The 25,070-nt window shown below is 40.0% G+C and overlaps 1 protein-coding gene across 4 annotated transcripts in view; it reads left to right on the top strand.

Moving 5' to 3' along the window:
- RPS6KC1 (ribosomal protein S6 kinase C1) overlaps positions 1-25,070 on the top strand; it is a 212,635-nt gene that overhangs the window by 142,608 nt on the left and 44,957 nt on the right. For all 4 annotated transcript variants that reach the window (XM_013970381.2, XM_018060738.1, XM_013970383.2 and 1 more), the window contains 2 exons: positions 16,209-16,256; positions 17,453-17,585. In XM_013970381.2, coding sequence (XP_013825835.2) covers positions 16,209-16,256; positions 17,453-17,585 — 181 coding nt within the window. The remainder of the gene's footprint in view (positions 1-16,208; positions 16,257-17,452; positions 17,586-25,070) is intronic.

Here is a 25,070-nt window from a genome sequence, read left to right as displayed (position 1 = left end):
GAAAACACTGTTAAATTTTAATCAGTACCAAAATTTCAACTCCATCTGCTCTAAAAGTGCAGAACCCATTTAAAACACTTAATAGCATCTAAAGCTTTCTTGCCCTTGAAGCATTTTATTCTGCATTGGAATCAGGCTGTCTCTGACATTGGTAACTTGGTTGGATACATATGATTGACTTGAAGATGTAGGCTCTGTGTCAGCCTGTTACCTTTGTAACGTAGCATTTGCTGAGTACACACTACTCCAATTTTGAACACCGTATACAAACTATGTGCATATATTTGCTATTTTTTAGGAACTTATTTCAATTTCCAGAACCTATAAATTTATTGGAGTGTATTGACAGCACATTTAGCAGCCGAATGAAAATATTAAGGCAGAGTATGAATCACTGTCAGTCTCTCAGTTCAGTCGCTCAGTCATGTCCGACTCTTTGCTCCTTGTTTTCAATGACTATACTATGCTGCCTCTCTGAATATAGACACCTGTATGAGGCACTGATAAGGAAAGATGATCAAAGTACACTATTAGGACGGGCGGAAAGCAAGCTACTGAACAATATGTGAAATCCATTTGTTTTTAAAAATCAGACAGGTGAAGACGGAGTTCAGTTGAGTTCAACTCAGTCACTCAGTTGTGTCTGACTCTTTGAGACACCATGGACTGCAGCATGCCAGGCTTCCCTGTCTGTCACCAACTCCCGGAGTTTACTCAAGCTTATGTCCATTGAGTTGGTGATGCCATCCAACCATCTCATCCTCTGTCGTCCCCTTCTCCTCCTGCCTTCAGTCTTTGCCAGCATCAAGGGCTTTTCCAGCAAGTCAGTTCTTCACATCAGGTGGCCAAAGTACTGGAGTTTCGGCTTCAGCATCAGTCCTTCCAATGAATATTCAGGACTGATTTCCTTTAGGATGGACTGGTTGGATCTCCTTGCAGTCCAAGGGACTCAAGAATCTTCTTCAACACCATGGTTCAAAAGCATCAATTCTTTGGCACTCAGCTTTCTTTATAGTCCAACTCTCACATTTATACATGACCACTGGAAAAACCATAACCTTGACTAGACGGACCTTTGTTGGCAAAGTAATGTCTCTGCTTTTTAATATGCTGTCTAGGTTGCTCATAACTTTTCTTCCAAGGAGTAAGTGTCTTTTAATTTTCATAGATATTTTTTATCAGCACTAGAGTATTAGATGTTTCTGGCAAATACAAAAAAAAATGTATCTAAAGCTAAGTATAACAGATCATACTTTTGAGTTAATTTTCATCTAAAGTTAACAGTGTCAAATCATTATCCCAAGTGAACTTCAGAATTCAAACCAAAAAAATAAATGGTTTCATTATGGAATTGAATGACATAAGCTGAACTTGGGCCCATAAACCCAGAACTTCAGAGTTTTAACCTCTCTTTAGCATAATCTCTTTGTGGCCTTGGGCAAGTTGCTTCACAAAAACCGAAGACAGACAATCAAAATGAGAATGACAAAGGTGTAGAGATCTAGCTTTTAAAGCATTTAAGTGGATGTTTTTCCTAGCTGTTCAGCCTTTCCGTTTTAAACCTGATTTCTGTCTTTTATATTCTGCCTTCTGCTGTATTTATATCCTGTTTTCTTACAAAGACACACCATGTCCTTTAGAAGCATGTTTTATGAAGTAATAGATGTATAGGCCTAGGATTTTAAAAATTATACAAAGTAAAATTTTTTTCATGTATTTATGTTTGTGTGTGTGTATATATATATAGGTTACTGTTCACTAAATCATTCACTTCACATCCTAATACGAGATATCACTGAGGAATGGCTCACATTCATTGACATTCGGCTAATAGGAATATAAGAGATTTAAAATTCATATTTGTGGTTGAAATAATTACTCCCTGGGTTATTTTCCAGAGAATCACATGTGTTTTGTATTGCTGTAGGGCAGGACTAGGTTTAGCTATTTGCTTAAGGATGAATAATCCAGGTGTTGGCCAAATGACTTTCAGATGGGAAGTAGAGAAACATCCTTAAAATCCTTTATATCTTTTCTGATCCTGATATTAGACTGTCAAAGAAAACACACTTTGACAGCCATATTTCAGTGCCCTTTGGAGCAATGAAATAGTGTGAGAATGACTGGTTTTTGAATTTTGCGTACATTACTTGTATTTGCAAATTCTTTTAGGACCACCAAAATATGCTTACTTTTTTAAAAATGTTATGATTCATAATATATTGATAACATTTCTTGGAAGATAAAGTTATTTTGATAATATTTACCTGTCCTGCCTCTTGAGAAATCTGTATGCAGGTCAGGAAGCAACAGTTAGAACTGGACATGGAACAACAGACTGCTTCCAAATAGGAAAAGGAGTATGTCAAGGCTGTGTATTGTCACCCTGCTTATTTAACTTATATGCAAGTACATCATGAGAAACGCTGGGCTGGAGGAAGCACAAGCTGGAATCAAGATTGCCAGAAGAAATATCAATAACCTCAGATATGCAGATGTTCAGTTCAGTTCAGTCACTCAGTCGTGTCCGACTCTTTGTGACCCCATGAATCCCAGCACGCCAGGCCTCCCTGTTCATCACCATCTCCTGGAGTTCACTCAGACTCACGTCCATTGAGTCTGTGATGCCATCCAGCCATCTCATCCTCGGTCATCCCCTTCTCCTCCTGCCCCCAATCCCTCCCAGCATCAGAGTCGTTTCCAGTGAGTCAACTCTTCTCATGAGATGGCCAAAGTACTGGAGTTTCAGTTTTAGCATCATTCTTTCCAAAGAAATCCCAGGGTTGATCTCCTTCAGAATGGACTGGTTGGATTTCCTTGCAGTCCAAGGGACTCTCAAGAGTCTTCTCCAACATCACAGTTCAAAAGCATCAATTCTTCGGCACTCAGCCTTCTTCACAGTCCAACTCTTACATCCATACATGACCACAGGAAAAACCATAGCCTTGACTAGCCAGACCTTAGTCAGCAAAGTAATGTCTCTGCTTTTGACTGTACTATCTAGGTTGGTCATAACTTTTCTTCCAAGGAGTAAGCATCTTTTAATTTCATGGCTGCAGTCACCATCTGCAGTGATTTTGGATCTCCCCAAAATAAAGTCTGACACTGTTTCTACTGTTTCCCCATCTATTTCCCATGAAGTGATGGGACCGGATGCCATGATCTTCGTTTTCTGAATGTTGAGCTTTAAGCCAACTTTTTCGCTCTCCTCACCACCCTTATGGCAGAAAGTGAAGAAGAACTAAAGAGCCTCTTGATGAAAGTGAAAGAAGAGAGTGAAAAAGTTGGCTTAAAGCAGCTCAACATTCAGAAAACTAAGATCATGGCATCCGGTCCCATCACTTCATGGCAAATGGATGGGGAAACAGTGGAAATAGTGGCTGACTTTATTTTTCTGGGCTCCAAAATCACTGCAGATGGTGACTGCAGCCAAGAAGTTAAAAGACGCTTACTCCTTGGAAGGAAAGTTATGACCAACCTAGACAGCATATTAAAAAGCAGAGACATTACTTTGTCAACAAAGGTCCATCTAGTCAAGGCTATGGCTTTTCCAGTGTTCATGTATGGATATGAGAGTTGGACTGTAAAAAAGCTGAGCACCAAAGAATGGATGCTTTTGAACTGTGGTGTTGGAGAAGACTCTTGAGAGTCCCTTGGATTGCAAGGAGATCCAACCAGTCCATCCTAAAGGAGATCAGTCCTGGGTGTTCTTTGGAAGGACTGATGCTGAAGCTGAAACTCCAATACTTAGGCCACCTGATGTGAAGAACTGACTCATTGGAAAAGACTTTGATGCTGGGAAAGATTGATGGCAGGAGGAGAAGGGGACGACAGAGGATGAGATGGTTGGATGGCATCACCGACTCAATGGACATGGGTTTGGGTGGACTCCGGGAGTTGGTGATGGACAGGGAGGCCTGGCGTGCTGTGATTCATGTGGTCGCAAAGAATCGGACACGACTGAGCGATTGAGGTGAAGTGAAGTGAACTGAACTCTATTTTTAGCTCTCACAATGACAGACTATGAACCTTGAAAAAATCATCATGATTGTTATTGAAATTACTAAGTATACAGAGGTATGAATTGTGTTTACCTGGGACACGCACACACACACTACACTATTGTATTCGGTTGTAGAAGCTGTAGATAGTTGTGCTCAACAGGTTGTGTTCAATTTTGATAGAGGGCAGGACAAATGGGCTTCATTATGACAGTTCCTATGGTATATGAATGCTTAATAATGCCCTAGATTTAGTTTATAACTAATTTGCTGTGGACGTTTGGAAGAATTTTAAACTATCTGGGTTAAGATTAGAATGAATTCTAAGTAAATGTATCTGTTGCCAGTTTAAAATTAAGAATAGAAAGATGCTTTATATACCCTAAAAGATATTTTCTATATTGCTTTTTTTAAACTACATTTAAGAAACCAAAATAACCAACGTAGAAATGAAAGATGATGTATAAGAAAATTTCATATTAGTTAATTTCTTTTAAGATGAATATGTCAATTATTCAGTATTATAATTGAATATAGCCAGGTTTTTGAGTTTCTCTCTTTTTAGTATTTTAAAAGACACCACAATATTATGTTTCTATATGTAGTATTGTAGTGAATATGATTATTACCTTAAATAAATGACATTTTTCAGTAGCCAGAAATCAGGGTTTTTAATTGCCAGGTTGTGAATTTTATAAAATCTCATCTCAAAGTACTTTGTTAGTATTTGAATGGCAGGTATGATGGTACACAGAAAATAAAATAAATCTTTTAAAGCAAAGTACCTTATTTTATGACTGCCTAAAATATATACTTATACCTTTATTATTATTCATTAATATATATATTAATATATATTATTCATTAATATAACTTCAATTTTATATTTCATTTTATTTACCATATGCTTGCTTTGAATAAAATTATAGGAGACTTAAAAAATAACTATCCCCTCTCTTTTAAGGAAAAAATCATCACACTTATTTACTTAAGTAAATTCCACTAGTGGTAGTATTTCTCTTGGCTGTTTGTTCAGCCACTAGAGTCCCTTGTGACCTTGGGTATGTATTCGAAGAGGTGACTGCTGGTTCGTGATGTTCTGAATTTTCTGGTAGCTTGCCTGTTGCCTGCCTCTGGGTTTGTCATCGCCCTTATGCTGACTTAGGCAGTATTCCTTCAGTCTCTTATCTCCAGGCTTTGATGCATATGTTCTGAAGGTGGCTATAGTGACTTTGGGTAGCAGCAGATGGTGAACCTTCAGGCTGCCACCGGCTATACTGGTGTTAAGTTGGAAAGTTAACGTTTGATGAAGAATCAGTAGTGCATATGAAAGAGCTTTCACTGCTGAAATATCTTTTAATTAAAAAATTAGCATACTCAAACCTTTGCAAATGTGTGGGCATTTAAAGAAGTCTAAGATCAGTTGTTTTCTCATAGAGAAATTAGTTATTTACCAGCTTAGTTTTGTGTTGCTTGCTTGTCTTAATGTCATTCTTTCCCCTTGTTCCTGCCCCAATTTGTTTGTAGTTAAGGCAGATAAGAAAATTAGGTAAACTGAAATGGGATGTTTTGGGGAATTAAATGTGTTTGGATAAACATTTAAACTGTATTTTTATTTATGATAATTTGGAATTTAATAACTGGAAAACAATGTGGATCTTGCATATTACTTCCATATAATCCTGGTAGATCAGTTCCATTGTTTCCTGCCTTTGAAGATATTTCTAGGCTATATAGATGCCTAGAGAACTCAGCCCACTTCAAAATGATATCTCACCTTGCTGTAAGCTGCTTGGTGATGTTTTTGGCTTTGCCATCAATCCACAGAGCAGTATCCTTTTCGATTGTTTGTTCACTTACTTCATGATGTTGTGTTATGTTGGAAATTCTAGCACCAACAAAACACTAATAAGATGCCAAAGAATTTTTTTCTGTTTCCTTTCAGTCACAAGGGTACTTTTTATGCTTTACTGAAAACAGATCCTTGAACTCTCCATCTTTTAGGATAGAGTTGTAAGTATCCATGTCAAATGCTGTTCTTCATACTTCAGTTCTTATCAGTGAAACAACTTCTGTGAGCACAGGACCATCAAGAACAGATTGGTTTCATGGCATAAGGGCAAGAAGTGTCTCTCCACTGTCCATGCTGACGCCCCTGGTGCTGCAGTTTCTCATGGAAAAAAGTGGTAGGCTGAGCATCCTTTGTTTTTTAGTTGCTGGGCGGTGGTACAAGGAGCACTGCTAGTTTCTGATGTCCAAGAAAGAGAAAGTTAGACCCCGGTGGGGAGAATTGGAAAAATTGTTGGTATTAAAGTTCACCAAGTACTTTCTGTTTTCTGGTTGTTGAATTTTTATAAGATATCTCGCATAAGAATAAGGTATGGAATTAACAGTCAAAATACATTTTGAATATTCTAAGCCTATGAAATGAGATGAGTTTTAGCAATAAGTGTAAGTAACATTTGATTATCATCATGTGGTATTGACGGGGAAAGCAACGGTTTAGTACTTTAGGTTTGTGACTATTTCTACAGAAGAATAACATTACGAGTACCTACAACGCTGCCAAGATGAGTTTAGTGAATCTAATAATGGTCAAGTGTTGAGAACTATGTTGAGAAAAACTGGCTAACTTGTGTGATTGGGCTTCTCTATTTTCTCTGCCTTCTTTCTTATGTTGATCTCCTTGTTCTCTGGTGTATTTATATGTGAATTCTAAATGGTATAACTTGCACAACTGACGTCCATTTAGATGACATCCAGACAACACGAACAGTACTGTGACAACCATTAAAGGAAAGGCTGTTTGCCCCACTATGGCTGTCTCTGTAGGCTTTTCTTAAACATTAAAACACACACACACTTTTATTAACTGTTTTGGAGTTCTGTGAAATAAGTGGCACCAAAGTAGTGAGAGATGTTCCCTTGGATTACCCAGGTAATCTTTCTTCTTAAAGGAATTGGAGCTGAAGTTACTTCTACAGGCTTATAGACTTTGAATGTCAGCATTTAAATTAAGTATCTAAAAAAATTCAAAAATAGATGACATATAATCGTCACCGAAGGGAACTTTCTGCAATTCCTCACCACGTTCATCATGTCTTTATTGCTGTTTGTCTCTTTTCTTTTCTTTAAATTTATTTTTCATGTGCCTAAAAATTAATTGTCATTTGATGCTTTTGATATGCTCTCCTACCTCCCCTCTTTCCAGAGGCAGTACCTAGTTAAACTTAGTTAAATGTCAAGTCTTCCCCATTCTAGTTAACAAAATTTACTGATAATCAACTGGAGCTTTTCTTGCTACTGTTGTGAAAGGAAAGTAGGCAAGTCTCATTGTGCTGGTGGAATTGAAGAACAGATGAAGCTAATCCTAGAGGGATAAGTTGTTTGCTTTTTTTTTTTTTTTTCCAGTTAGGAGCAGTGATTCTATATATTACCATGGGCAAAGATGGAGTAATCTCTCCTGTTAGACCATATGCTAATATAGTGCTGATAAGTAAGTGTGAAAAATGAAAGGGAAAAATACATTAATTGTATTCTCTCAATAAGGTATGCCATCCAAGATAATTATTTCATGACAGTTTGAGTTATAGAACTTGTTTTATCATGAAATAAAAGCTGGTTTTAGGAGCCTTTTATTGGAAAGACAATTGTATCAAATTAGTCCTAGATTAGATTTTTGTCTTTATAAAGGTGAGCAAACCCATGAGCAGTTTTTAAATTGATGTGTTCTAGTCCACAAATGAACAAATTCTGTTTGAGGGTTAAAGAAGCTATTATTTTGTCCTTTATGCTGACAGCTTCATTACAGATTGGCCTACTGTTGGCATTAAAAAAATGTTTGGCTCCTTATGATCTTTGTGCATGCAACTATAATATTAATGCAGTGCCATAGCACTGTTCATTAAGAAATGACTCTAAATGAGGTTGAAGCGTGTAAATTTGGAAAGATACAGATGTTAAATGCAGTCGTTTCTCTTTGTATACAGCCGTATGGCTAATAATTTCCAAGTGGCTAAAGCTCTTGTTAGCAGGAGTGCTGGTGTGTTAAGAATGGCTCTATAAATAACTTTAAGAACTAAAGTTGAAGGTGCTTCTTTTAAAGACTATTGTTAACTAAACATTATTGCCAAACAGATGGAAAGCATTCACCAGCCTGATGTTTTTAGGTCTAATTATATTATCACCAGCCCTGTACGGCTCAGTTGAAGAGGTGTATCCAGAGGCCAATTTATAATCATTTAGCCAACACCTGTTTGGGAGAAATTGACAGTCAAAGGGCACATTTAAAAAAAATCACATATGTTCTTGTGTTTATTGCCTCAATGTGAACATTGTCTAGTCACAAACAAACTTGGTAGGAGAAGAAAGTAAATGTAAACAAAGAAGCCCTTCTCAGCCATGTTTATCGATCTTACTTTGGCCTTTTTATCTATACTTCATGCTTCATGGCTAAGGGAGACCATCAAAGAGATATCACTGCTGATTTACACAGATACATATTGTCCAGTCGATTAAGAAGCTTCTGGTAGAAAAAAGTTCTTTGCTTTGTACAGCTTCCATACCTTTTACCTGGTGAAATGTTTTGGATTGGAATCTGGTGAGTGACTTAAAAGAGTCACAAACCGATATGAAAACAAATGAGATTTAAGGAACACTGAATGTCTTTACAGACTCAGTAGATGTTTATTGAGCTCTCCTTTACAGGGGTGTGCCTCCTTTTGCACTCATGATATTAATTTGACTGTCAAGGTTCAGGTTCTTTAACTATAGTTCCTTGACTTGGAGGTTCAAGATTGGTGGTGAATACAGGTTCCAAGGGAGAGCAGTTTGACCCTCTCTGAGAAAGTACAAACCTGATGATCCTACCAACTCTTTCATTTTAGTGTTTTTCCTTCTTCTGATATACTTCTCTATGGAAAGATATGTATATGTTTCCTCCATTTTCTTATCCCCCATTACTAACTCAGAGCAGTTTGCTTCTGTCCCCAGGTCACTGCATAGCGCAGTATTGAAAGTTATCAGTGCCTCCCTAACTGCCGTAGGCTGTAGTCCTTTCTAAGTCCTTATTCTTCATGATTTCTCTTTGTTGTTTGGCACAGGCAGGTGATTCAGTTCAGTTCAGTCGCTCAGTCATGTCTGACTCTTTGTGACCCCATGAACCCCAGCACGCCAGGCCTCCCTGTCCATCACCAACTCCCGGAGTTCACTCAGATTCACGTCCATTGAGTCAGTGATGCCATCCAGCCATCTCATCCTCTGTCGTCCCCTTCTTCTCCTGCCCCCAATCCCTCCCAGCAACAAAGTCTTACAGTCTCTTTTCCTGATGTCTGAACTACTGTATTTTCTGCATTTTTGGGGTACATTTCTTATGGTACTATGGTGGTTATTGTCTTGTATACCCTCAGTGTTCTAGCTATGTATATACAGACATAAATAGTATAGTTTAGCAGTTAAAGAGGAAGAACCCTGGAGCCAGATTGATAGGGTTTAAATTTCACCTCTCAGTTCAGTTAAGTTGAGTTCAGTCACTCAGTCATGTCCGACTCTTTGTGACCCCATGGACTACAGCACGCCAGGCCTCCCTGTCCATCACCAACTCCCGGAGCCTACTCAGACTCATGTCCACTGAGTCGGTAATGCCATCCAACCATCTCATCCTCTGTCATCCCCCTCTCCTTCTGCCTTCAATCTTTCCCAGCATCAGGGTCTTTTACAATGAGTCAGTTCTTCGCATCAGGTGGCCAAAGTATTGGAGTTTCAGCTTCAGCATCAGTCCTTCCAGTGTATATTCAGGACTGATCTCCTTTATGATGGACTGGTTAGATCTCCTTGCAGTCCAAGGGACTCTCAAGAGTCTTCTCCAACACCACAGTTCAAAAGCATCAATTCTTCAGTGCTTAGCTTTCTTTATAGTACAACTCTCACATCCCTACATGACCACTGGAAAAACTTGACTAGACAGACCTTTGTTGGCAAAGTAATGTCTCTGCTTTTTAATATCCTGTCTGGGTTGGTCATAGCTTTTCTTCCAAGAAGTAAGCGTCTTTTAATTTCATGGCTGCAATCACCATCTGCAGTGATTTTGGAGCCTAGAAAAATAAAGTCTGTCACTGTTTCCACTGTTTCTCCATCTATTTCCCATGAAGTGATGGGACCAGATGCCATGATCTTCGTTTTCTGAATGTTGAGCTTCAAGCAACTTTTCAGTCTCCTCTTTCCCTTTCATCAAGAGGCTCTTTAGTTCTTTTTCGCTTTCTGCCATAAGATTGGTGTCATCTGTGTACCTGAGGTTATTGATATTTCTCCTGGCAATCTTGATTCCAGCTTGTGCTTCATCCATTCCAGAATTTCTCATGATGTACTCTTCAGTTCAGGTCAGTTCAGTCGCTCAGTCGTGTCCGACTCTTTGCAACCCCATGAATCACAGCACGCCAGGCCTCCGTGTCCATCACCAACTCCCGGAGTTCACTCAGACTCAAGTCCATCGAGTCAGTGATGCCATCCAGTCATTTCATCCTCTGTCGTCCCCTTCTCCTCCTGCCCCCAATCCCTCCCAGCATCAGAGTCTTTTCCAATGAGTCAGCTCTTCTCATGAGGTGGCCAAAGTACTGGAGTTTCAGCTTTAGCATCATTCCTTCCAAAGAAATCCCAGGGCTGATCTCCTGCATATAAGTTAAATAAGCACGGTGACAATATTTGGAACCAGTCTGTTGTTCCATGTCCAGTTCTGACTGTTGCTTCCTGACTTGCATACAGATTTCTCAGGAGGTAGGTCAGGTGGTCTGATATTCCTATCTCTTTCAGAATTTTCCATAGTTTGTGGTGATCCACACAGTCAAAGGCTTTGGCATAGTCATTAAAGCAGAAATAGATGTTTTTCTGGAACTCCTTTGCTTTTTCGATAATCCAACGGATGTTGGCAATTTGATCTCTGGTTCCTCTGCCTTTCTAAAACCAGCTTGAACATCAGGGAGTTCACAGTTCATGTGATCTTGAAGCCTGGCTTGGAGAATTTTGAGCATTACTTTGCTAGCGTGTGGGATGAGTGCAATTGTGCGGTAGTTTGAGCATTCTTTGGCATTGCCTTTCTTTGGGATTGGAATGAAAACTGACCTTTTCCAGTCCTGTGGCCACTGCTGAGTTTTTCAAATTTGTTGGCATATTGAGTGCAGCCCTTTCACAGCATCATCTTTCAGGGTTTGAAATAGCTCAACTGGAATTTCATCATGTCCACTAGCTTTGTTCATAGTGATGCTTCCTAAAGCCCACTTGACTTTGCATTCCAGGATGCTCTAGGTGAGTGATCACACCATCATGATTATCTGGGTCATGAAGATCTTTTTTGTATAATTCTTCTGTGTATTCTTACCACCTCTTCTTAATATCTTCTGCTTCTGTTAGGTCCCTACCATTTCTGTCCTTTATCGAGCCCATCTTTGCATGAAATGTTCCCTTGGCATCTCTAATTTTCTTGAAGAGATCTCTAGTCTTTCCTGTTCTATTGTTTTCCTCTAATTGTTTTTGTGAGCTTGAGCACATTAACAATTTTATGTTTGTTTTCTCATCTATGAAAGTGAGAGTCGCTCATTCATGTCAAACTCTTTGTGACCCTCATAGACCCTAACCTGCCAGGCTCCTCTGTCCATGGACTTCTCCCGGCCAGAATACCGGAGAGGGTAGCTATTCCCTTCTCCAGGGGATCTTCCCAACCCAGGGATTGAACCCAGGTCTCCTGCGTTACAGGTGGATTCTTTACCATCTGAGCCACCAGGAAAGGCCTTCTCATCTTTTATAGATGATTAATAGAAGTATACTTAGCTCAGGACTTCCCTGGCAGTCCAGTGGTTAAGAGTCCACACTTCACCGCCAGGCGCATGGGTTCGATCCTTAGTTGGGGAACGAAGATCCCACGTGCTGCACGGTGTGATCAAAGAGAAAAGGAAAAAGAATACCTTCCTTATTAGATTGTTGAATGAATTATGTGACTTGATTCTTTAAACCCCATCACAGTGCCTGCTCAAAGCCTTCTAGTAGGATAATTTCTCCTGTCTTAGCTATTGTTTTTAATGGAGAATTCTTAGCTATTCATATACATCTCTAGTCCTGACTTGTTTTCTAAACTCCATTCCCACATTGCTATCTACCTTCCAAACTTTATGCCTAAATTCATTCACATATGTTTAGTGAACAGTTACTTTGGGAGGTGGATAGGTTATGTGTTGCAGGAAATACGGTTTCTGCCCTGTATTAATTTTCTGTTGCTGCATTACAAATTGCCACAAACTCTACAGCTTAAAACAACTCACTTTATTATGTCAGAGTTCTCTGGATCAGAGGTCTGACATGAGTTGCATTGGGCTGAAATCAAGGTGCTGGCAGGGCTGCTTTCTTTCCCAGAGACTCTGGGGGAAAATCCACGTTCAAGCTCATTCAGGTTGTTGGCTGTATTCCTTTCTTCGGGGTTGTAGGACTGTGGTTGCTAGCTCTCAGCCAAGGGTTGGTCTTTGTGCCTAAAAGCTGCCTGTTCCTTCTCATGGTTACTGTGAGCTCCTTAGAGGTCTATGTCCTGTGTTTACATGTGGACCTCTGTGTCTTAGAGCCAGAAGCAGCACCTCTCTCTCATACTGTGAATCCCTCTGATTTCCCCTTCTGTCACATCAGTTTTGTGCATCATTACAGTTCTGGACCGAGACAGTTCTCTAGGGGTTCATGTGATTTGATTGAGCCCACTCAGATAATCCAAGGTAATCTGTTTTAAGGTCTGTGTCCTAATTACATCTGCAGAGTCCTTTTGGCCAATATCATAACATATTCACAAGTTATGGAGATTAAGGTATGAGCATCATTGGCAACTATTATTCTGCTTACAACATGCTGATGAAAAGCTTGAAATCTGGTTGGGATATAGACCAAAGTGACCAAATAAAACCATATTGAAGAGGCTGGTGTTGTATATAGTAGGAAAACATAAGAAGAAGAGCATCAGTGACATTTGAGCTGAATATGGAAATATGAGTGTTTGTTTGATAAGGGTCTGGGCGAACATTTCAGGGAGAAGAAGCTATAATGGTAACAGCAGTAATAGTAACAACTGGCTGTACCAAGCACTTTTAAAGATTATCTCACTGAAATTCTCACAAATGGTAGATACTATTATTATCCACCATTATGGGCTTCCCTTGTGGCTCAGCTGGTAAAAGAATCGGCCTGCAATGTGAGTTTTTCAAATCGATACTTGGGTTTGATCCCTGAGTTGGGAAGATCCCCTGGAGAATGGAAAGGCTACCCACTCCAGTATTCTGGCCTGGAGAATTCTACACAGTCCATGGGGTCGCAAAGAGTCAGATACGACTAAGCGACTTCCACTTCACCTCACCATTATATCTTCTACAGATGAAGCTGTAATATCTTCACATATGGAGTAGGAATGGTAAAATTATCTTACTGGGTAATTGAAAGAATTAACAATGATTACACATGACTGAAGCATAGCACATAGTAAACACTGAAACCATGGTCGGCGAAAGAGAGTGGAGGGTGGAGAAGAGAAATGCTTAGGGGGTAGAATTGACTAGGCTGCTAGGCCACTGGTCATGAAGGTGGGGACAGGGGAGAACTCACAGGACTTAGGGAGCTTTTGGATTTAGGGGGTTTCATGGGTGATAATATTATTTAATACTGTTAAGAGGTGAAACTGGGTTTTGTTTTTAGTGAGAAGAGGGCTTTGGGAAGAGGATGGGAGTTCAGGAGGCATCCATGCAAGTATTGGTTTGAGATTAGGTGGAACAGAATAGGATCGATGAAGCACTGAGAAGAGGGGTCAAGGATGAAGTTGTCGCTGTGACTTCAGATTCATCAGGTCTTAAACAGATTCCTCATTTTAACTTGCCTGTTTCTTCTCAGCATTCTTTTATTTCCCCAAGCTTGATATCTTCTTTTACCCTTGGCTCCCAACTCACTGAAGAGGGCAGGAAAGAAGGCCTTGTATACAGTGCTTACAGATTGCCAGGTGTTTACAGATTTCTCTGTGTAAGTTCTCCCGCCACGGCCCATTTCAGACTCTGCTGCTTTTGTGCTACAGCAGTGGAGTTCAGTCGCTACACCAGAGACTACATGGGTTGCAAAGCCTAAGATATTTACTGTCTGTATCTCTCCAGGAATAGTTTGCCAGCCTCTGCTGTAATGTCTCCAAAATGATAAGATGAGCATGATATAAAATATGTAAATATCAAATATATTTATAAACTATAAATGTAAATATGAGAGGATAATTTACTATCTCTGTTCACTCTTTTCATCAAGATGGGTAGGGGGAGTAGGTGGTTTGAGGGGGTGATGTGTGAAATTATGAGGGGTCTTGACGTCATTTTTTGGATGTATGCTTTTTTTCTGAATAAGAAAAGTGGCATGATATAACATATTGACTATGCCAAAGCCTCTGACTGTGTGGATCGCAATAAACTGTGGAAAATTCTGAAAGAGATGGGAATACCAGACCACCTGACCTGCCTCTGGAGAAACCTATATGCAGGTCAGGAAGCAACAGTTAGAACTGGACATGGAACAACAGACTGGTTCCAACTAGGAAAAGGAGTACGTCAAGGCTGTATATCGTCCCCCTGCTTATTTAACTTATATGCCGAGTACATCATGAGAAATGCTGGGCTGGACGAAGCACAAGCTGGAATCAAGATTGCCGGGAGAAATATCAGTAATCTCAGATTTGCAGATGACACCACCCTTATGGCAGAAAGTGAAGAGGAACTAAAAAGCCTCTTGATGAAAGTGAAAGAGGAGAGTGAAAAAGTTGTCTTAAAGCTCAACATTCAGAAAACGAAGATCATGGCATCTGGTCCCATCACTTCATGGGAAATAGATGGGGAAACAGTGGAAACAGTGTCAGACTTTATTTTTTGGAGGGCTCCAAAATCACTGCAGATGGTGATTGCAGCCATGAAATTAAAAGATGCTTAATCCTTGGAAGAAAAGCTGTGACCAGCCTAGACAGCATATTCAAAAGCAGAGACATTACCTTGCCAACAAAGGTCCGTCTAGTCAAGGCTATGGTTTTTCCAGTAGTCATGTATGGATGTGAGAGTTGGGCTGTGAAGAAGTCTAAGCACCAAAGAAGTGATGCTTTTGAACTGTGGTGTTGGAGAAGACTCTTGAGAGTCCCTTGGACTGCAAGGAGATCCAACCAGTCCATTCTGAAGGAGATTGGCCCTGGGATTTCTTTGGAAGGGATGATGCTAAAGCTGAAACTCCAGTACTTTGGCCACCTCATGCGAAGAGCTGACTCATTGGAAAAGACTCTGATGCTGGGAGGGATTGAGGGCAGGAGGAGAAGGGGACGACAGAGGATGAGATGGCTGGATGGCATGACTGACTCGATGGACGTAAGTTTGAGGGAACTCCTGGAGATGGTGATGGACAGGGAGGTCTGGCGTGCTGTGATTCATGGGGTCACAAAGAGTTGGACACAACTGCGCGACTGAACTGAACTGAATGTTGTAAAAAGAAAACCTCCCTACTATTTTGAGAATAGAGCATAGGGCAGCAAAGATGGAAGCAGAGAAATCTGTTGGGAGGCCATTGTTATAATCCAGGTAAATCTTTGTTTCATTCAGGGTAATACCTGTGGAAGGGGTGAGGTGAGTTTCAGATTCTGGATCCAGTTTGGAGATAGAGCTGGCAGGATTTGCTGATGAGAAAAGAGGATTTAAGGATGAGTCCAAGATGGAGAAGTAGCACCAGAAGGGTGCCTTGGGTTGGAGCCTGAGTTATTGAGATCACATTGTAGCAAGTGGCTACGTTTGAGGTTTTGGGAAGAAAATTAAGACTTCAATTTCTGTAAAACAATTTATTTATTTATTTATTTATTTTTTACTTAGCCACTTCAATGTTTCATAAGGAAAAGTTCTTTTTCTAAAATAATTTTTCCTTTTAAGAATTATATTTTAAAACAAATCTGGGGAAACATGGTAGAGTTTGTAAAATATGGCATTTTTAGAAAGAAAATACCCTTTGGATAAGATTTTTCACTGTGTGATCTGGTGACTTAAAAAAAAGCCTGCTCAGAAATTATCGGTTTTGGCTGAGTCAGTTTCAATACTTTCCCCCCAAACCTTTAGTATGGTTTTAGAAAGTTATGAGTTCGTATTTCATTGTATTGTAAATAATTTATTCCTCATGTCTTTTTTGTAGGTTTTACTTGTAATGGACACAAGGACAGAACAGACATTTATTTTAAAAGTAAGTAGAATTTTTCTGTTTAATGAGTTTAGAAATGTATTTTCAAATTATGCTTCTGAAAGAAAGTATATTTTTTTGGGTGTTTGAATTTTTGTGTATGTGTTTACAGTCATCTGGATTCACTTTACTGTGTGTCCTTCCATCACAGTTGATAAATACTCTGTAGCATACATTTAAAAAGAGTATGGAGGAAATACTTTGGATAAGTTGAAGACTCATGTTATGCTGTTTAAATGTATCTTGTATAATTTAAATACATCTCTAATATATTTTGCATAATTTATGAAGACCACATGCAATCATACATTTGATTATGATTACAGTTCTTAAGAGCTGAAATTTTTTTGTTAAACGTATTTGGAAAAGTGTTATCTACGTCCCTGGCCGTGTCTTTTACCTAAATTCAATTTTGATTCCCTGTATTACTCAATTTGTAATTAAGGGAATAAGGGAAGAAACCCCCCTCAATTTTTTAATTTCAAAATTGTATTTGAAGTGGATTTTGCTAGTGCAATATTCTAAAAGTATCCTAATTTTAAGCATTTCCTCAACATCCAGAATTAATGAATTTCAAATTAGTGTTATATTTTTCTGATTTTTTCCTTTTACTTATCAGCATGGCAGTAGGTCACATTGACATACACTGAAATAAATTTTTCTCTCTGCGTGTACTTTACTGCTGCTATGTCCTCAGGTTTTTAAACCAGGGCGTGACGTGAGAAACTCCACATACCTTGTTCCTTTGGAGAAAACTTAAAATGATCTTCGTATTTTTTTTGGAATAGAATTTCAAAACTGCCCGTTTAATCTCGGAATACCTTTTGTGTCTCAGCAATTTGAATTGATCTCACGATGTCTGCTGCTTTGAAGATACACATAAGTAAAATAAAACTTAAGAAAAGGTCATAGAGAAATAACTGTGTGTCATCCTGATGACTTAGTTTGAGAGCATCTCTAATAAAAACACTGACCCACGTAATTGATTTTAATGGCAGCTTTGTGGCATCTTCAGTGCTCTGGACTCACGCCAGATGCCATCAGCAGAGCCTCCAGGGACCGAGGGGCATAGAGCAGCAGATGAGTGGTTTCTCTGAAGCCCAGAGTAACTCGGATAGATTAGTTTGGTTGATAAACACAGAGCACAGCAGGCTCCAAAGGCAACTGAGGGTACAACTGACCTTTTTGTTCTCTGTCAGGGTCTAAGGAAAAGCAGTGAATACAGCAGGAACAGAAAGACCATCGTCCCCCGCTGCGTGCCCAACATGGTGTGCCTGCACAAGTACATCGTTTCTGAGGAGTCGGTGTTTCTTGTGCTGCAGCACGCAGAAGGTTGGTTTGCAGCTTAAATTGTTTATGCACTGAAAGCTGGGCAGCCTTCTCAGCTTTTTGGTGTCTATAATGTCCGTGTTCCTTCTGTCATTACTTGAGTGGATAAAACATACGAAACACATGTAAGAAACTGTTTCCTTATTCCTCTGCTCGCCCCCTGCCCCCCACCCCCAACTTTGAGTTGTGAGGGACAATGAAAGCCCAGGCGAGCAGCAGATTTCATTTGAACTGTAGGAACATTCTTAGATACGCTTAACTGCTTCCTTACTCTGAGGATGGGTCCAATATGACGAGAAGTTTAATGCGGCCATGTGCTAAGAGGACTAGGTTTTATTTTAGGGATTTCTCTTGTTCTTTGCTGAAAAAAATACATTAATGTTAGATGACAAAATGAAAAGCATCCCCTGAAGAATTAATTAATTACCTCCTTTTTTAGAAGGCGTAGGTATTTGCTTAACGTTTGACATTAACTAGTTATTCTGATCTGGGTTTTTATGAATACAGCCATTGGCATCACATATGGATACAAAGCAGAGGCGCAGTGCTCTGCCTTCAGACTCTTTATGAGATTTCAGCTCTTAGTAAAGGGAACAGGTGGCAAAAAAAAATACTACATTTTGGTTTGTTTTTGCCCTTTAACACTTGAGTTTAAATAATTAGTCTTCTATTAAAATGAACACAGCATATAAATATAAATGCACAAGATAAGCATTACCTTTTGGGTTTTGAGAGATATTTTTTAAATGGTAAAGAAAATTAAATTATTTTCCATATTTCAAGAAGGTGTTGTTATTATTTCTATGTCACTGAGAATAAAGAACTGTTGTGCTTTAGTAATAGGCGTAACATTTGAATTGAATGCATTTTGCTAGGAAAATGAGTCATTGCTTTGTGGAATGAGGTCTCTCATGATAACTAATGTAAGATTTTTGACAGGGGCAATAAACTATTAATATTGTTTATTATGAAGTACAGCACAAGATAACTACAGATGGAGGGAAGACCTCCATATGTAGTATTTAATAGGAAATTCAGAAGGGGCTCCATGGTCTCTCAGGTATTAAGAGAGTTAATTGCGTGTGTGAATTGGATAACTAATTCACCTTTGTTCAGACATTATAGACAGCTTTTATCTGAGGATACCAGTGCATTACAGACATTATTGAATTAGAGGTCATGTCATCTGATAGCGAAATACAGCCACCTCTGGTGTGGAACAAAATAACTTGCGTAGTAATAATCCATAATAATTTAGAACAAGGTCAGTAGGATGAATGTAATTATAGCCAATATTCTATTACCCAGTGTGGATTATTCATGTTGGAGATAATCTGTGGTAAATTTTCAATCCTAGTTTACCTGTGCTATTTGAAGCTTCCTCTTCCTGTTTTTCCTTTTCCTTCTCCAAATACTTAATTTTTTCTTATGCCATCTTCTTATCATTTTTTATACTTCTTAAAGCTCATGTTTCAAGTGATTTACCTTGTTACTATAGGAGATGTTTATAATCTGCTTTAAAGCCATAGACATGTGGCTTTCAAATTTTTCACTGTTTTAGATTGTCTTCACCAAATCTCTTCCTTTGCTGTTGACCATGCCTGGCTTTGAACGATCACGTGGCCATGGAATTTGTCCTGGATTATTTAAATGAGGGGGGGTAGGTGGATGGGGGTGGGGAGAGGAGACGAATTGCTTTTGACAGTTTATTTCAGGTGTTTATTGTTTAATTTTAAAAAGATTTTATGATACAGATAGATTATAGTAGAAATAGGGACTCTGGATTCACTTACTATTCAGCGAATTTATTGAGTATGTACTATCTATTCGGCTTTCTTTTCGATGAACAAGACAGAAAAATTAACTTACATTCTTCTTGTGGAGAGTCAAACAGAAAATGAAAGAGTGATAATATCAGTTAATAACAGGGGCTGTACTCATCTGTGGGGCTTCCCAGGTGGTGCTGGTGGTAAAGTACTGGCCTGCCAGTGCTGGGGATGCCAGAGACAAGGGTTCGATTCCTGGATCGGGAAGATTCCTTGGAGGAGGGAATGGCAACCCACTCCAGTATTCCTGCCTGGAGAATACCATGGACAGAGCAGCCTGGCTGGCTATGGTCCATAGGGTCACAAAACATTGAACATGACTGAAGCGACTTAGCACTCACTCATACTCATTTTTAACATAGAGAGATCTAATAGCGAGTGACTGCGTGACAACTTTACTTATTCAAGGAAGCCTACTCTAAAAAAGGGACATTTTAGAGGAGTTCTGAATGACAAAAGAAATAACCCTTTGAATGTAAGGTGGAAGCCCATTCTAGGTATAGGGATCAGTGTGAAAAATCGAAGGCAGAAGCAAACTTGGTTGGTCTGATGAACAAGAATGGAGACCATTCAGTTGGATCCAGCAGTTGACGGCTTTGGTGTTGTATGAAGTTACGGAAGAAGCAGGCAGGAGCAAGGTAGAGACTTTGGCTTTCATTCAAGGGCATTGGGAAATGATTGGACATTTTAAGCAGTGACAAGATCTGGTTCACATTCAAGAAAATCCCTCTGACTGTTACATGTGGAATGGATTATAGAAAGTCATGAGGAGACGCAGTGAGCAGGCTAGTAAAGGAACCTGGGCAAGAGATGATGATGGCATGGCCTTCTGGGATACTATGGCGTTGCTTTGAGGGTAATCAATGGGACCCTATGTGGGCTTCCCTGATAGCTCAATTGGTGAAGAATCTACCTGCAATGCAGGAGACCCTGGTTTAGTTCCTCAGTCGGGAAGATCCTTTGGAGAAGGGAAAGGCTACCCATTCCAGTATTCTGGCCTAGAGAATTCCATGGACTGCATAGTCCATGGGATCACAGAGAGTCGGACACAACTGAGCAACTTTCACTTTCACTTTTCACTTTCAGTGGGCCCTGTGATGGTTTAAAGTTAGGGAGAGAATTTAGGATAATTCCCTGGATTTGGCATGAGCAGTCATGTGAACTGGTTGGACAGTGTGTTATCTTTTACGTGTCACTGGTACTTTGTTACCCTGTGAAACAGGAGGTTGTGCATTTATCATAAAAATACCACTTTCATATGCATGAGTAGCTATTACTGAAAAAGTAAACATTGAAGAATTGTTTTCTCCATAATATAAATGTTTGAATATTAATGATTTCGGCTTTAACTTCCCTTTGCTTACAGAACTATTCATTTTTCACACGAGTCTCATGGACTAATTTTCTTAACATTTTAATTCATTCAATTAGAAATATTTTGAGCACGCTCTGGGCTCTTAGTTTTGACATGTGTGCATGCATGCTAAGTCGGTTCAGTTGTGTCTGACTCTTTTGTGATCTTATGGACTGTAGCCCACCAGGCTCTTCTGTCCGTGGTATTCTCCAGGCAAGGACACTGGGGTGGGTTGACATGCCCTGGGATCTTCCCAACCCAGAGATTGAACCCTCGTCTCTTATGCCTTCTGCGTTGGCAGGCAGGTTCTTTACCACTAGCGCTACCTGGGAAGCCCTAGTTGTAACATGTGCTGTGCTCACTCACTCAGTTGTGTCCAATGTTTTGCAGCCTCATGGACTGCAGGGTGCCAGGCTCCTCTGTCCATGGGATTCTCCAGGCAAGAATACTGGAGTGGCTTGTCATGCATGCCCTACTCCAGGGGATCTTCCCAACCCAGGGATTGAACCCAGGTCTGCATTGCAGGCAGTTTCTTTACCATCTGAGCCACCAGAGAAGCCTCAGTTCTAACATGGTAATGAGCAAAAAGAAGAATATGCCCTCACGGAGTTAATAGTATAGAGGCAGAGCAGACAATAAGCAAATACATTGGTAAATATATGAGGGAATGCCAGAAGGGTGAGTTGAGGGTTTCTGTTTTACAGAGTGGTCGGTCTCATTAAGAAGGGAACATTTGGCAAATGACCTGAGGGAAGTGAGAGCGGGAGCAGATGTGCACGTGGGAGGGAAGAGTATCTTGGCAAAGAGATCAAGCACATAGGCCTGGAGGCAAGAGTGTATTTGCTGTACAAGAAACAGCAAGGTCAGCGGTGGCTGGAGCAGAATGGGAAGAGTGATAGGAAATGGTCTCGTAGAAGTGGGGACACACACACGTGGACAGATCTGGTATGGCCTCCTAAGACACGTTAAGAACATAGTTTTATTCTGGGTGGATAGGAAGTTGCTGGGGGATATTGAGCAGAGAAATGACAAGGTAGGGATCACTCTGGTTGCTTGGTGAAAAACAGAATCTAGGAGGAAAAATAGAATTTAGGAGGGAGACCATTTTGGAGGTTGTTGAAGCAATCCAGGAGAAGTCGACGCTGGTATGAACATAGAGGTGGAGGTGGTGAGAAATGGTTATTCGATTGTGAATGTATTTTGAAGACAGAACTGGCATGGTTCTGCCTTGTATGACTCCATGGTTTGGGGCTCAAATAATCGAAAGAATGGTTTCCATTTGCTAAGATAAAGAAAGCTCTGGGAAGAGTAGATTTAGGGAGAAAAACTGGAGATTCAGTGTTGGACATTTGAGTTTGAAAGTGACTGACTCTTGGCAACGCCTTGGACTGTAGCCCACCAGGCTCCTCTGTCCGTGGAATTCTCCTGGCGAGAATAGTGGAGTGGGTTGCCCTTCCCTTCTCCGGAGATCTTCCCAATGCAGGGATCGAACCCAGATCTCCCACATTGCAGGCAGATTCTTTACCATTTGAGCTACCTGGGAAGCCCCTTTTGAGTTTGAGATGCTTATTATATTAAATTTCTAGGTGGTGTTGAGTAGGCAGTTGGAAATGCCAGACAGGATTTTAGGAGAGAGGGTTAAAACAGGTATTGTTCCTATGAATGGATCTTTTACTTTAATTCAGTTTGAAGAAGGAAAGGTGGGAGAAACAAATATATTCAGTCAAGGCTATGTGTGTCATTAAAAACTTTAGGTTCCTAAGATTAAGGGTTATGATTCATTGTGTATACAGATACCCACACTTACAGGAATGCTTGGTACATAGAAGGTGCTCAGTGTATAACTGTTCAATACTGAATAAGAAAAGATGAATGATTAGGTTATAAGAAAGTGATTGGAAAAGCATCTGAACATGAACATACCAATTAGGTGGGGGATAGGAAAGAGTTTCTCCTCAAGATACCTGGGAACCCAAAGGATGAAATGATTCTTATTAGCTAGTTTCTAAAAAATATTATAAATGAATATAGAAAGAAATTCACACTAGATGGAAGTCTATAAAATAGAAATGAAAATTCTTCCGTATTCACTTTGATGCCCAAGAAACAGGGGGAGTATTTTCAGAAACTTCCTTTGTATATAAACATACACTACTCTCTCTGCTTGCCTTTTTGAAAACCAGCTTGAACATCTGGAAGTTCATGGTTCACTTATTGCTGATGCCTGGCTTGGAGAATTTTGAGCATTACTTTGCTAGTATGTGAGATGAGTGCAATTGTGCATTCTTTGAACATTCTTTGGCATTGCCTTTCTTTGGGATTGGAATGAAAACTGACCTTTTCCAGTCCTGTGGCCGCTGCTGAGTTTTTCAGATTTGCTGGCATATTGAGTGTAGCCCTTTCACAGCATCATCTTCTAGGATTTGAAATAGCTCAACTGGAATTCCATCACATCCACTAGCTTTGTTCATAGTGATGTTTCCTAAGTCCCACTTGACTTCACATTCCAGGATGTCTGGCTCTAGGTGAGTGATCACACCATCATGATTATCTGGGTCATGAAGATCTTTTTGTATAGTTCTTCTGTGTATTCTTGCCACCTCTTCTTAATATCTTCTGCTTCTGTTAGGTCCCTACCATTTCTGTCCTTTATTTTGCCCATCTTTGCATGAAATATTCCCTTGGCATCTCTAATTTTCTTAAAGAGATCTTTAGTCTTTCCCATTCTGTTGTTTTCCTCTATTTCTTTGCATTGATCACTGAGGAAGGCTTTCTTATCTCTCCTTGCTGTTGTTTGAAACTGCATTCAAATGGGTATATCTTTCCTTTTCTCCCTTGCTTTTCACTTCTCTTCTTTTCACAGCTATTTGTAAGGCCTCCTCAGACAGCCATTTTGCTCTTTTGCATTTCTTTTTCTTGGAGATGGTCTTGATCCCTGTCTCCAGTACAATGTCACGAACCTCCATCCATAGTTCATCAGATGTTCAAGCTGGTTTTAGAAAAGGCAGAGGAACCAGAGATCAAATTCCCAACATCCGTTGGATCATCCAGTAAGAGAGTTCCAGAAAAACATCTATTTCTGCTTTATTGACTATGCCAAAGCCTTTGACTGTGTGGATCACAATAAACTGTGGAAAATTCTGAAAGAGATGGGAATACCAGACCACCTGACCTGCCTCTTGGGAAACCTATATGCAGGTCAGGAAGCAACAGTTAGAAGTGGACATGGAACAACAGACTGGTTCCAAATCAGGAAAGGAGTACATCAAGGCTGTATATTGTCACCCTGCTTATTTAACTTATATGTATCATGAGAAATGCTGGGCTGGTGGAGCACAAGCTGGAATCAAGATTGCCAGGAGAAATATCAATAACCTCAGATATGCAGATGACACCACCCTTATGGCAGAAAGCGAAGAAGAACTAAAGAGCCTCTTGATGAAAGGGAAAGAGGAGAGTGAAAAAGTTGGCTTAAACCTCAACATTCAGAAAACGAAGATCATGGCATCCGGTCCCATCACTCCATGGCAAATAGGTGGGGAAACAATGATAGACTTTATTTTTGGGGGGCTCCAAAATCACTGCAGATGGTGACTGCAGCCATGAAATTAAAAGACGCTTACTCCTTAGAAGGAAAGTTATGACCAACCTAGATAGCATATTGAAAAGCAGAGACATTACTTTGCCAACAAAGGTCCATCTAGTCAAGGCTATGGTTTTTCCAGTAGTAATGTATGGATGTGAGAGTTGGACTGTGAAGAAAGCTGAGCGCCAAAGAATTGATGCTTTTGAACTGTGGTGTTGGAGAAGACTCTTGAGAGTCCCTTGGACTGCAAGAAGATCCAACCAGTCCATTGTAATTGAAATCAGTCCTGAATAGTCACTGGAGGAAATGATGCTGAAGCTGAAACTCCAATACTTTGGCCACCTGATGCGAAGAACTGACTCATTTGAAAAATAAGACCCTGATGCTGGGAAAGATTGAAGGCGGCAGGAGAAGGGGACGACAGAGGACGAGATGGTTGGATGGTATCACTGACTCAATGGACATGAGTTTGAGTAAACTCCGGGAGTTGCTGATGGAGAGGGAGGCATGACGTGTTGTAGTCCATGGGGTTGCAAAGAGTCAGACAGGACTGAACTGAACTGAACTGAACTCCCTCTTCATCTTTCTGATTTTTAAAAATAAATGGATTTCACATATTGTTCTATGGCTTGCTTTCCCCCCATCCTAATAGTGTACTTTGGTCATCTTTCCTCATCAGTACCTCGTATAGTTGTCTGTACTCAGAGAGGCGGTATAGTATA

The sequence above is a fragment of the Capra hircus genome, chromosome 16 (assembly GCF_001704415.2).
Source record: "Capra hircus breed San Clemente chromosome 16, ASM170441v1, whole genome shotgun sequence".
In the NCBI taxonomy this organism is placed as follows: domain Eukaryota; kingdom Metazoa; phylum Chordata; class Mammalia; order Artiodactyla; family Bovidae; genus Capra; species Capra hircus.
This window is presented reverse-complemented; position numbering and strand designations above follow the sequence as displayed.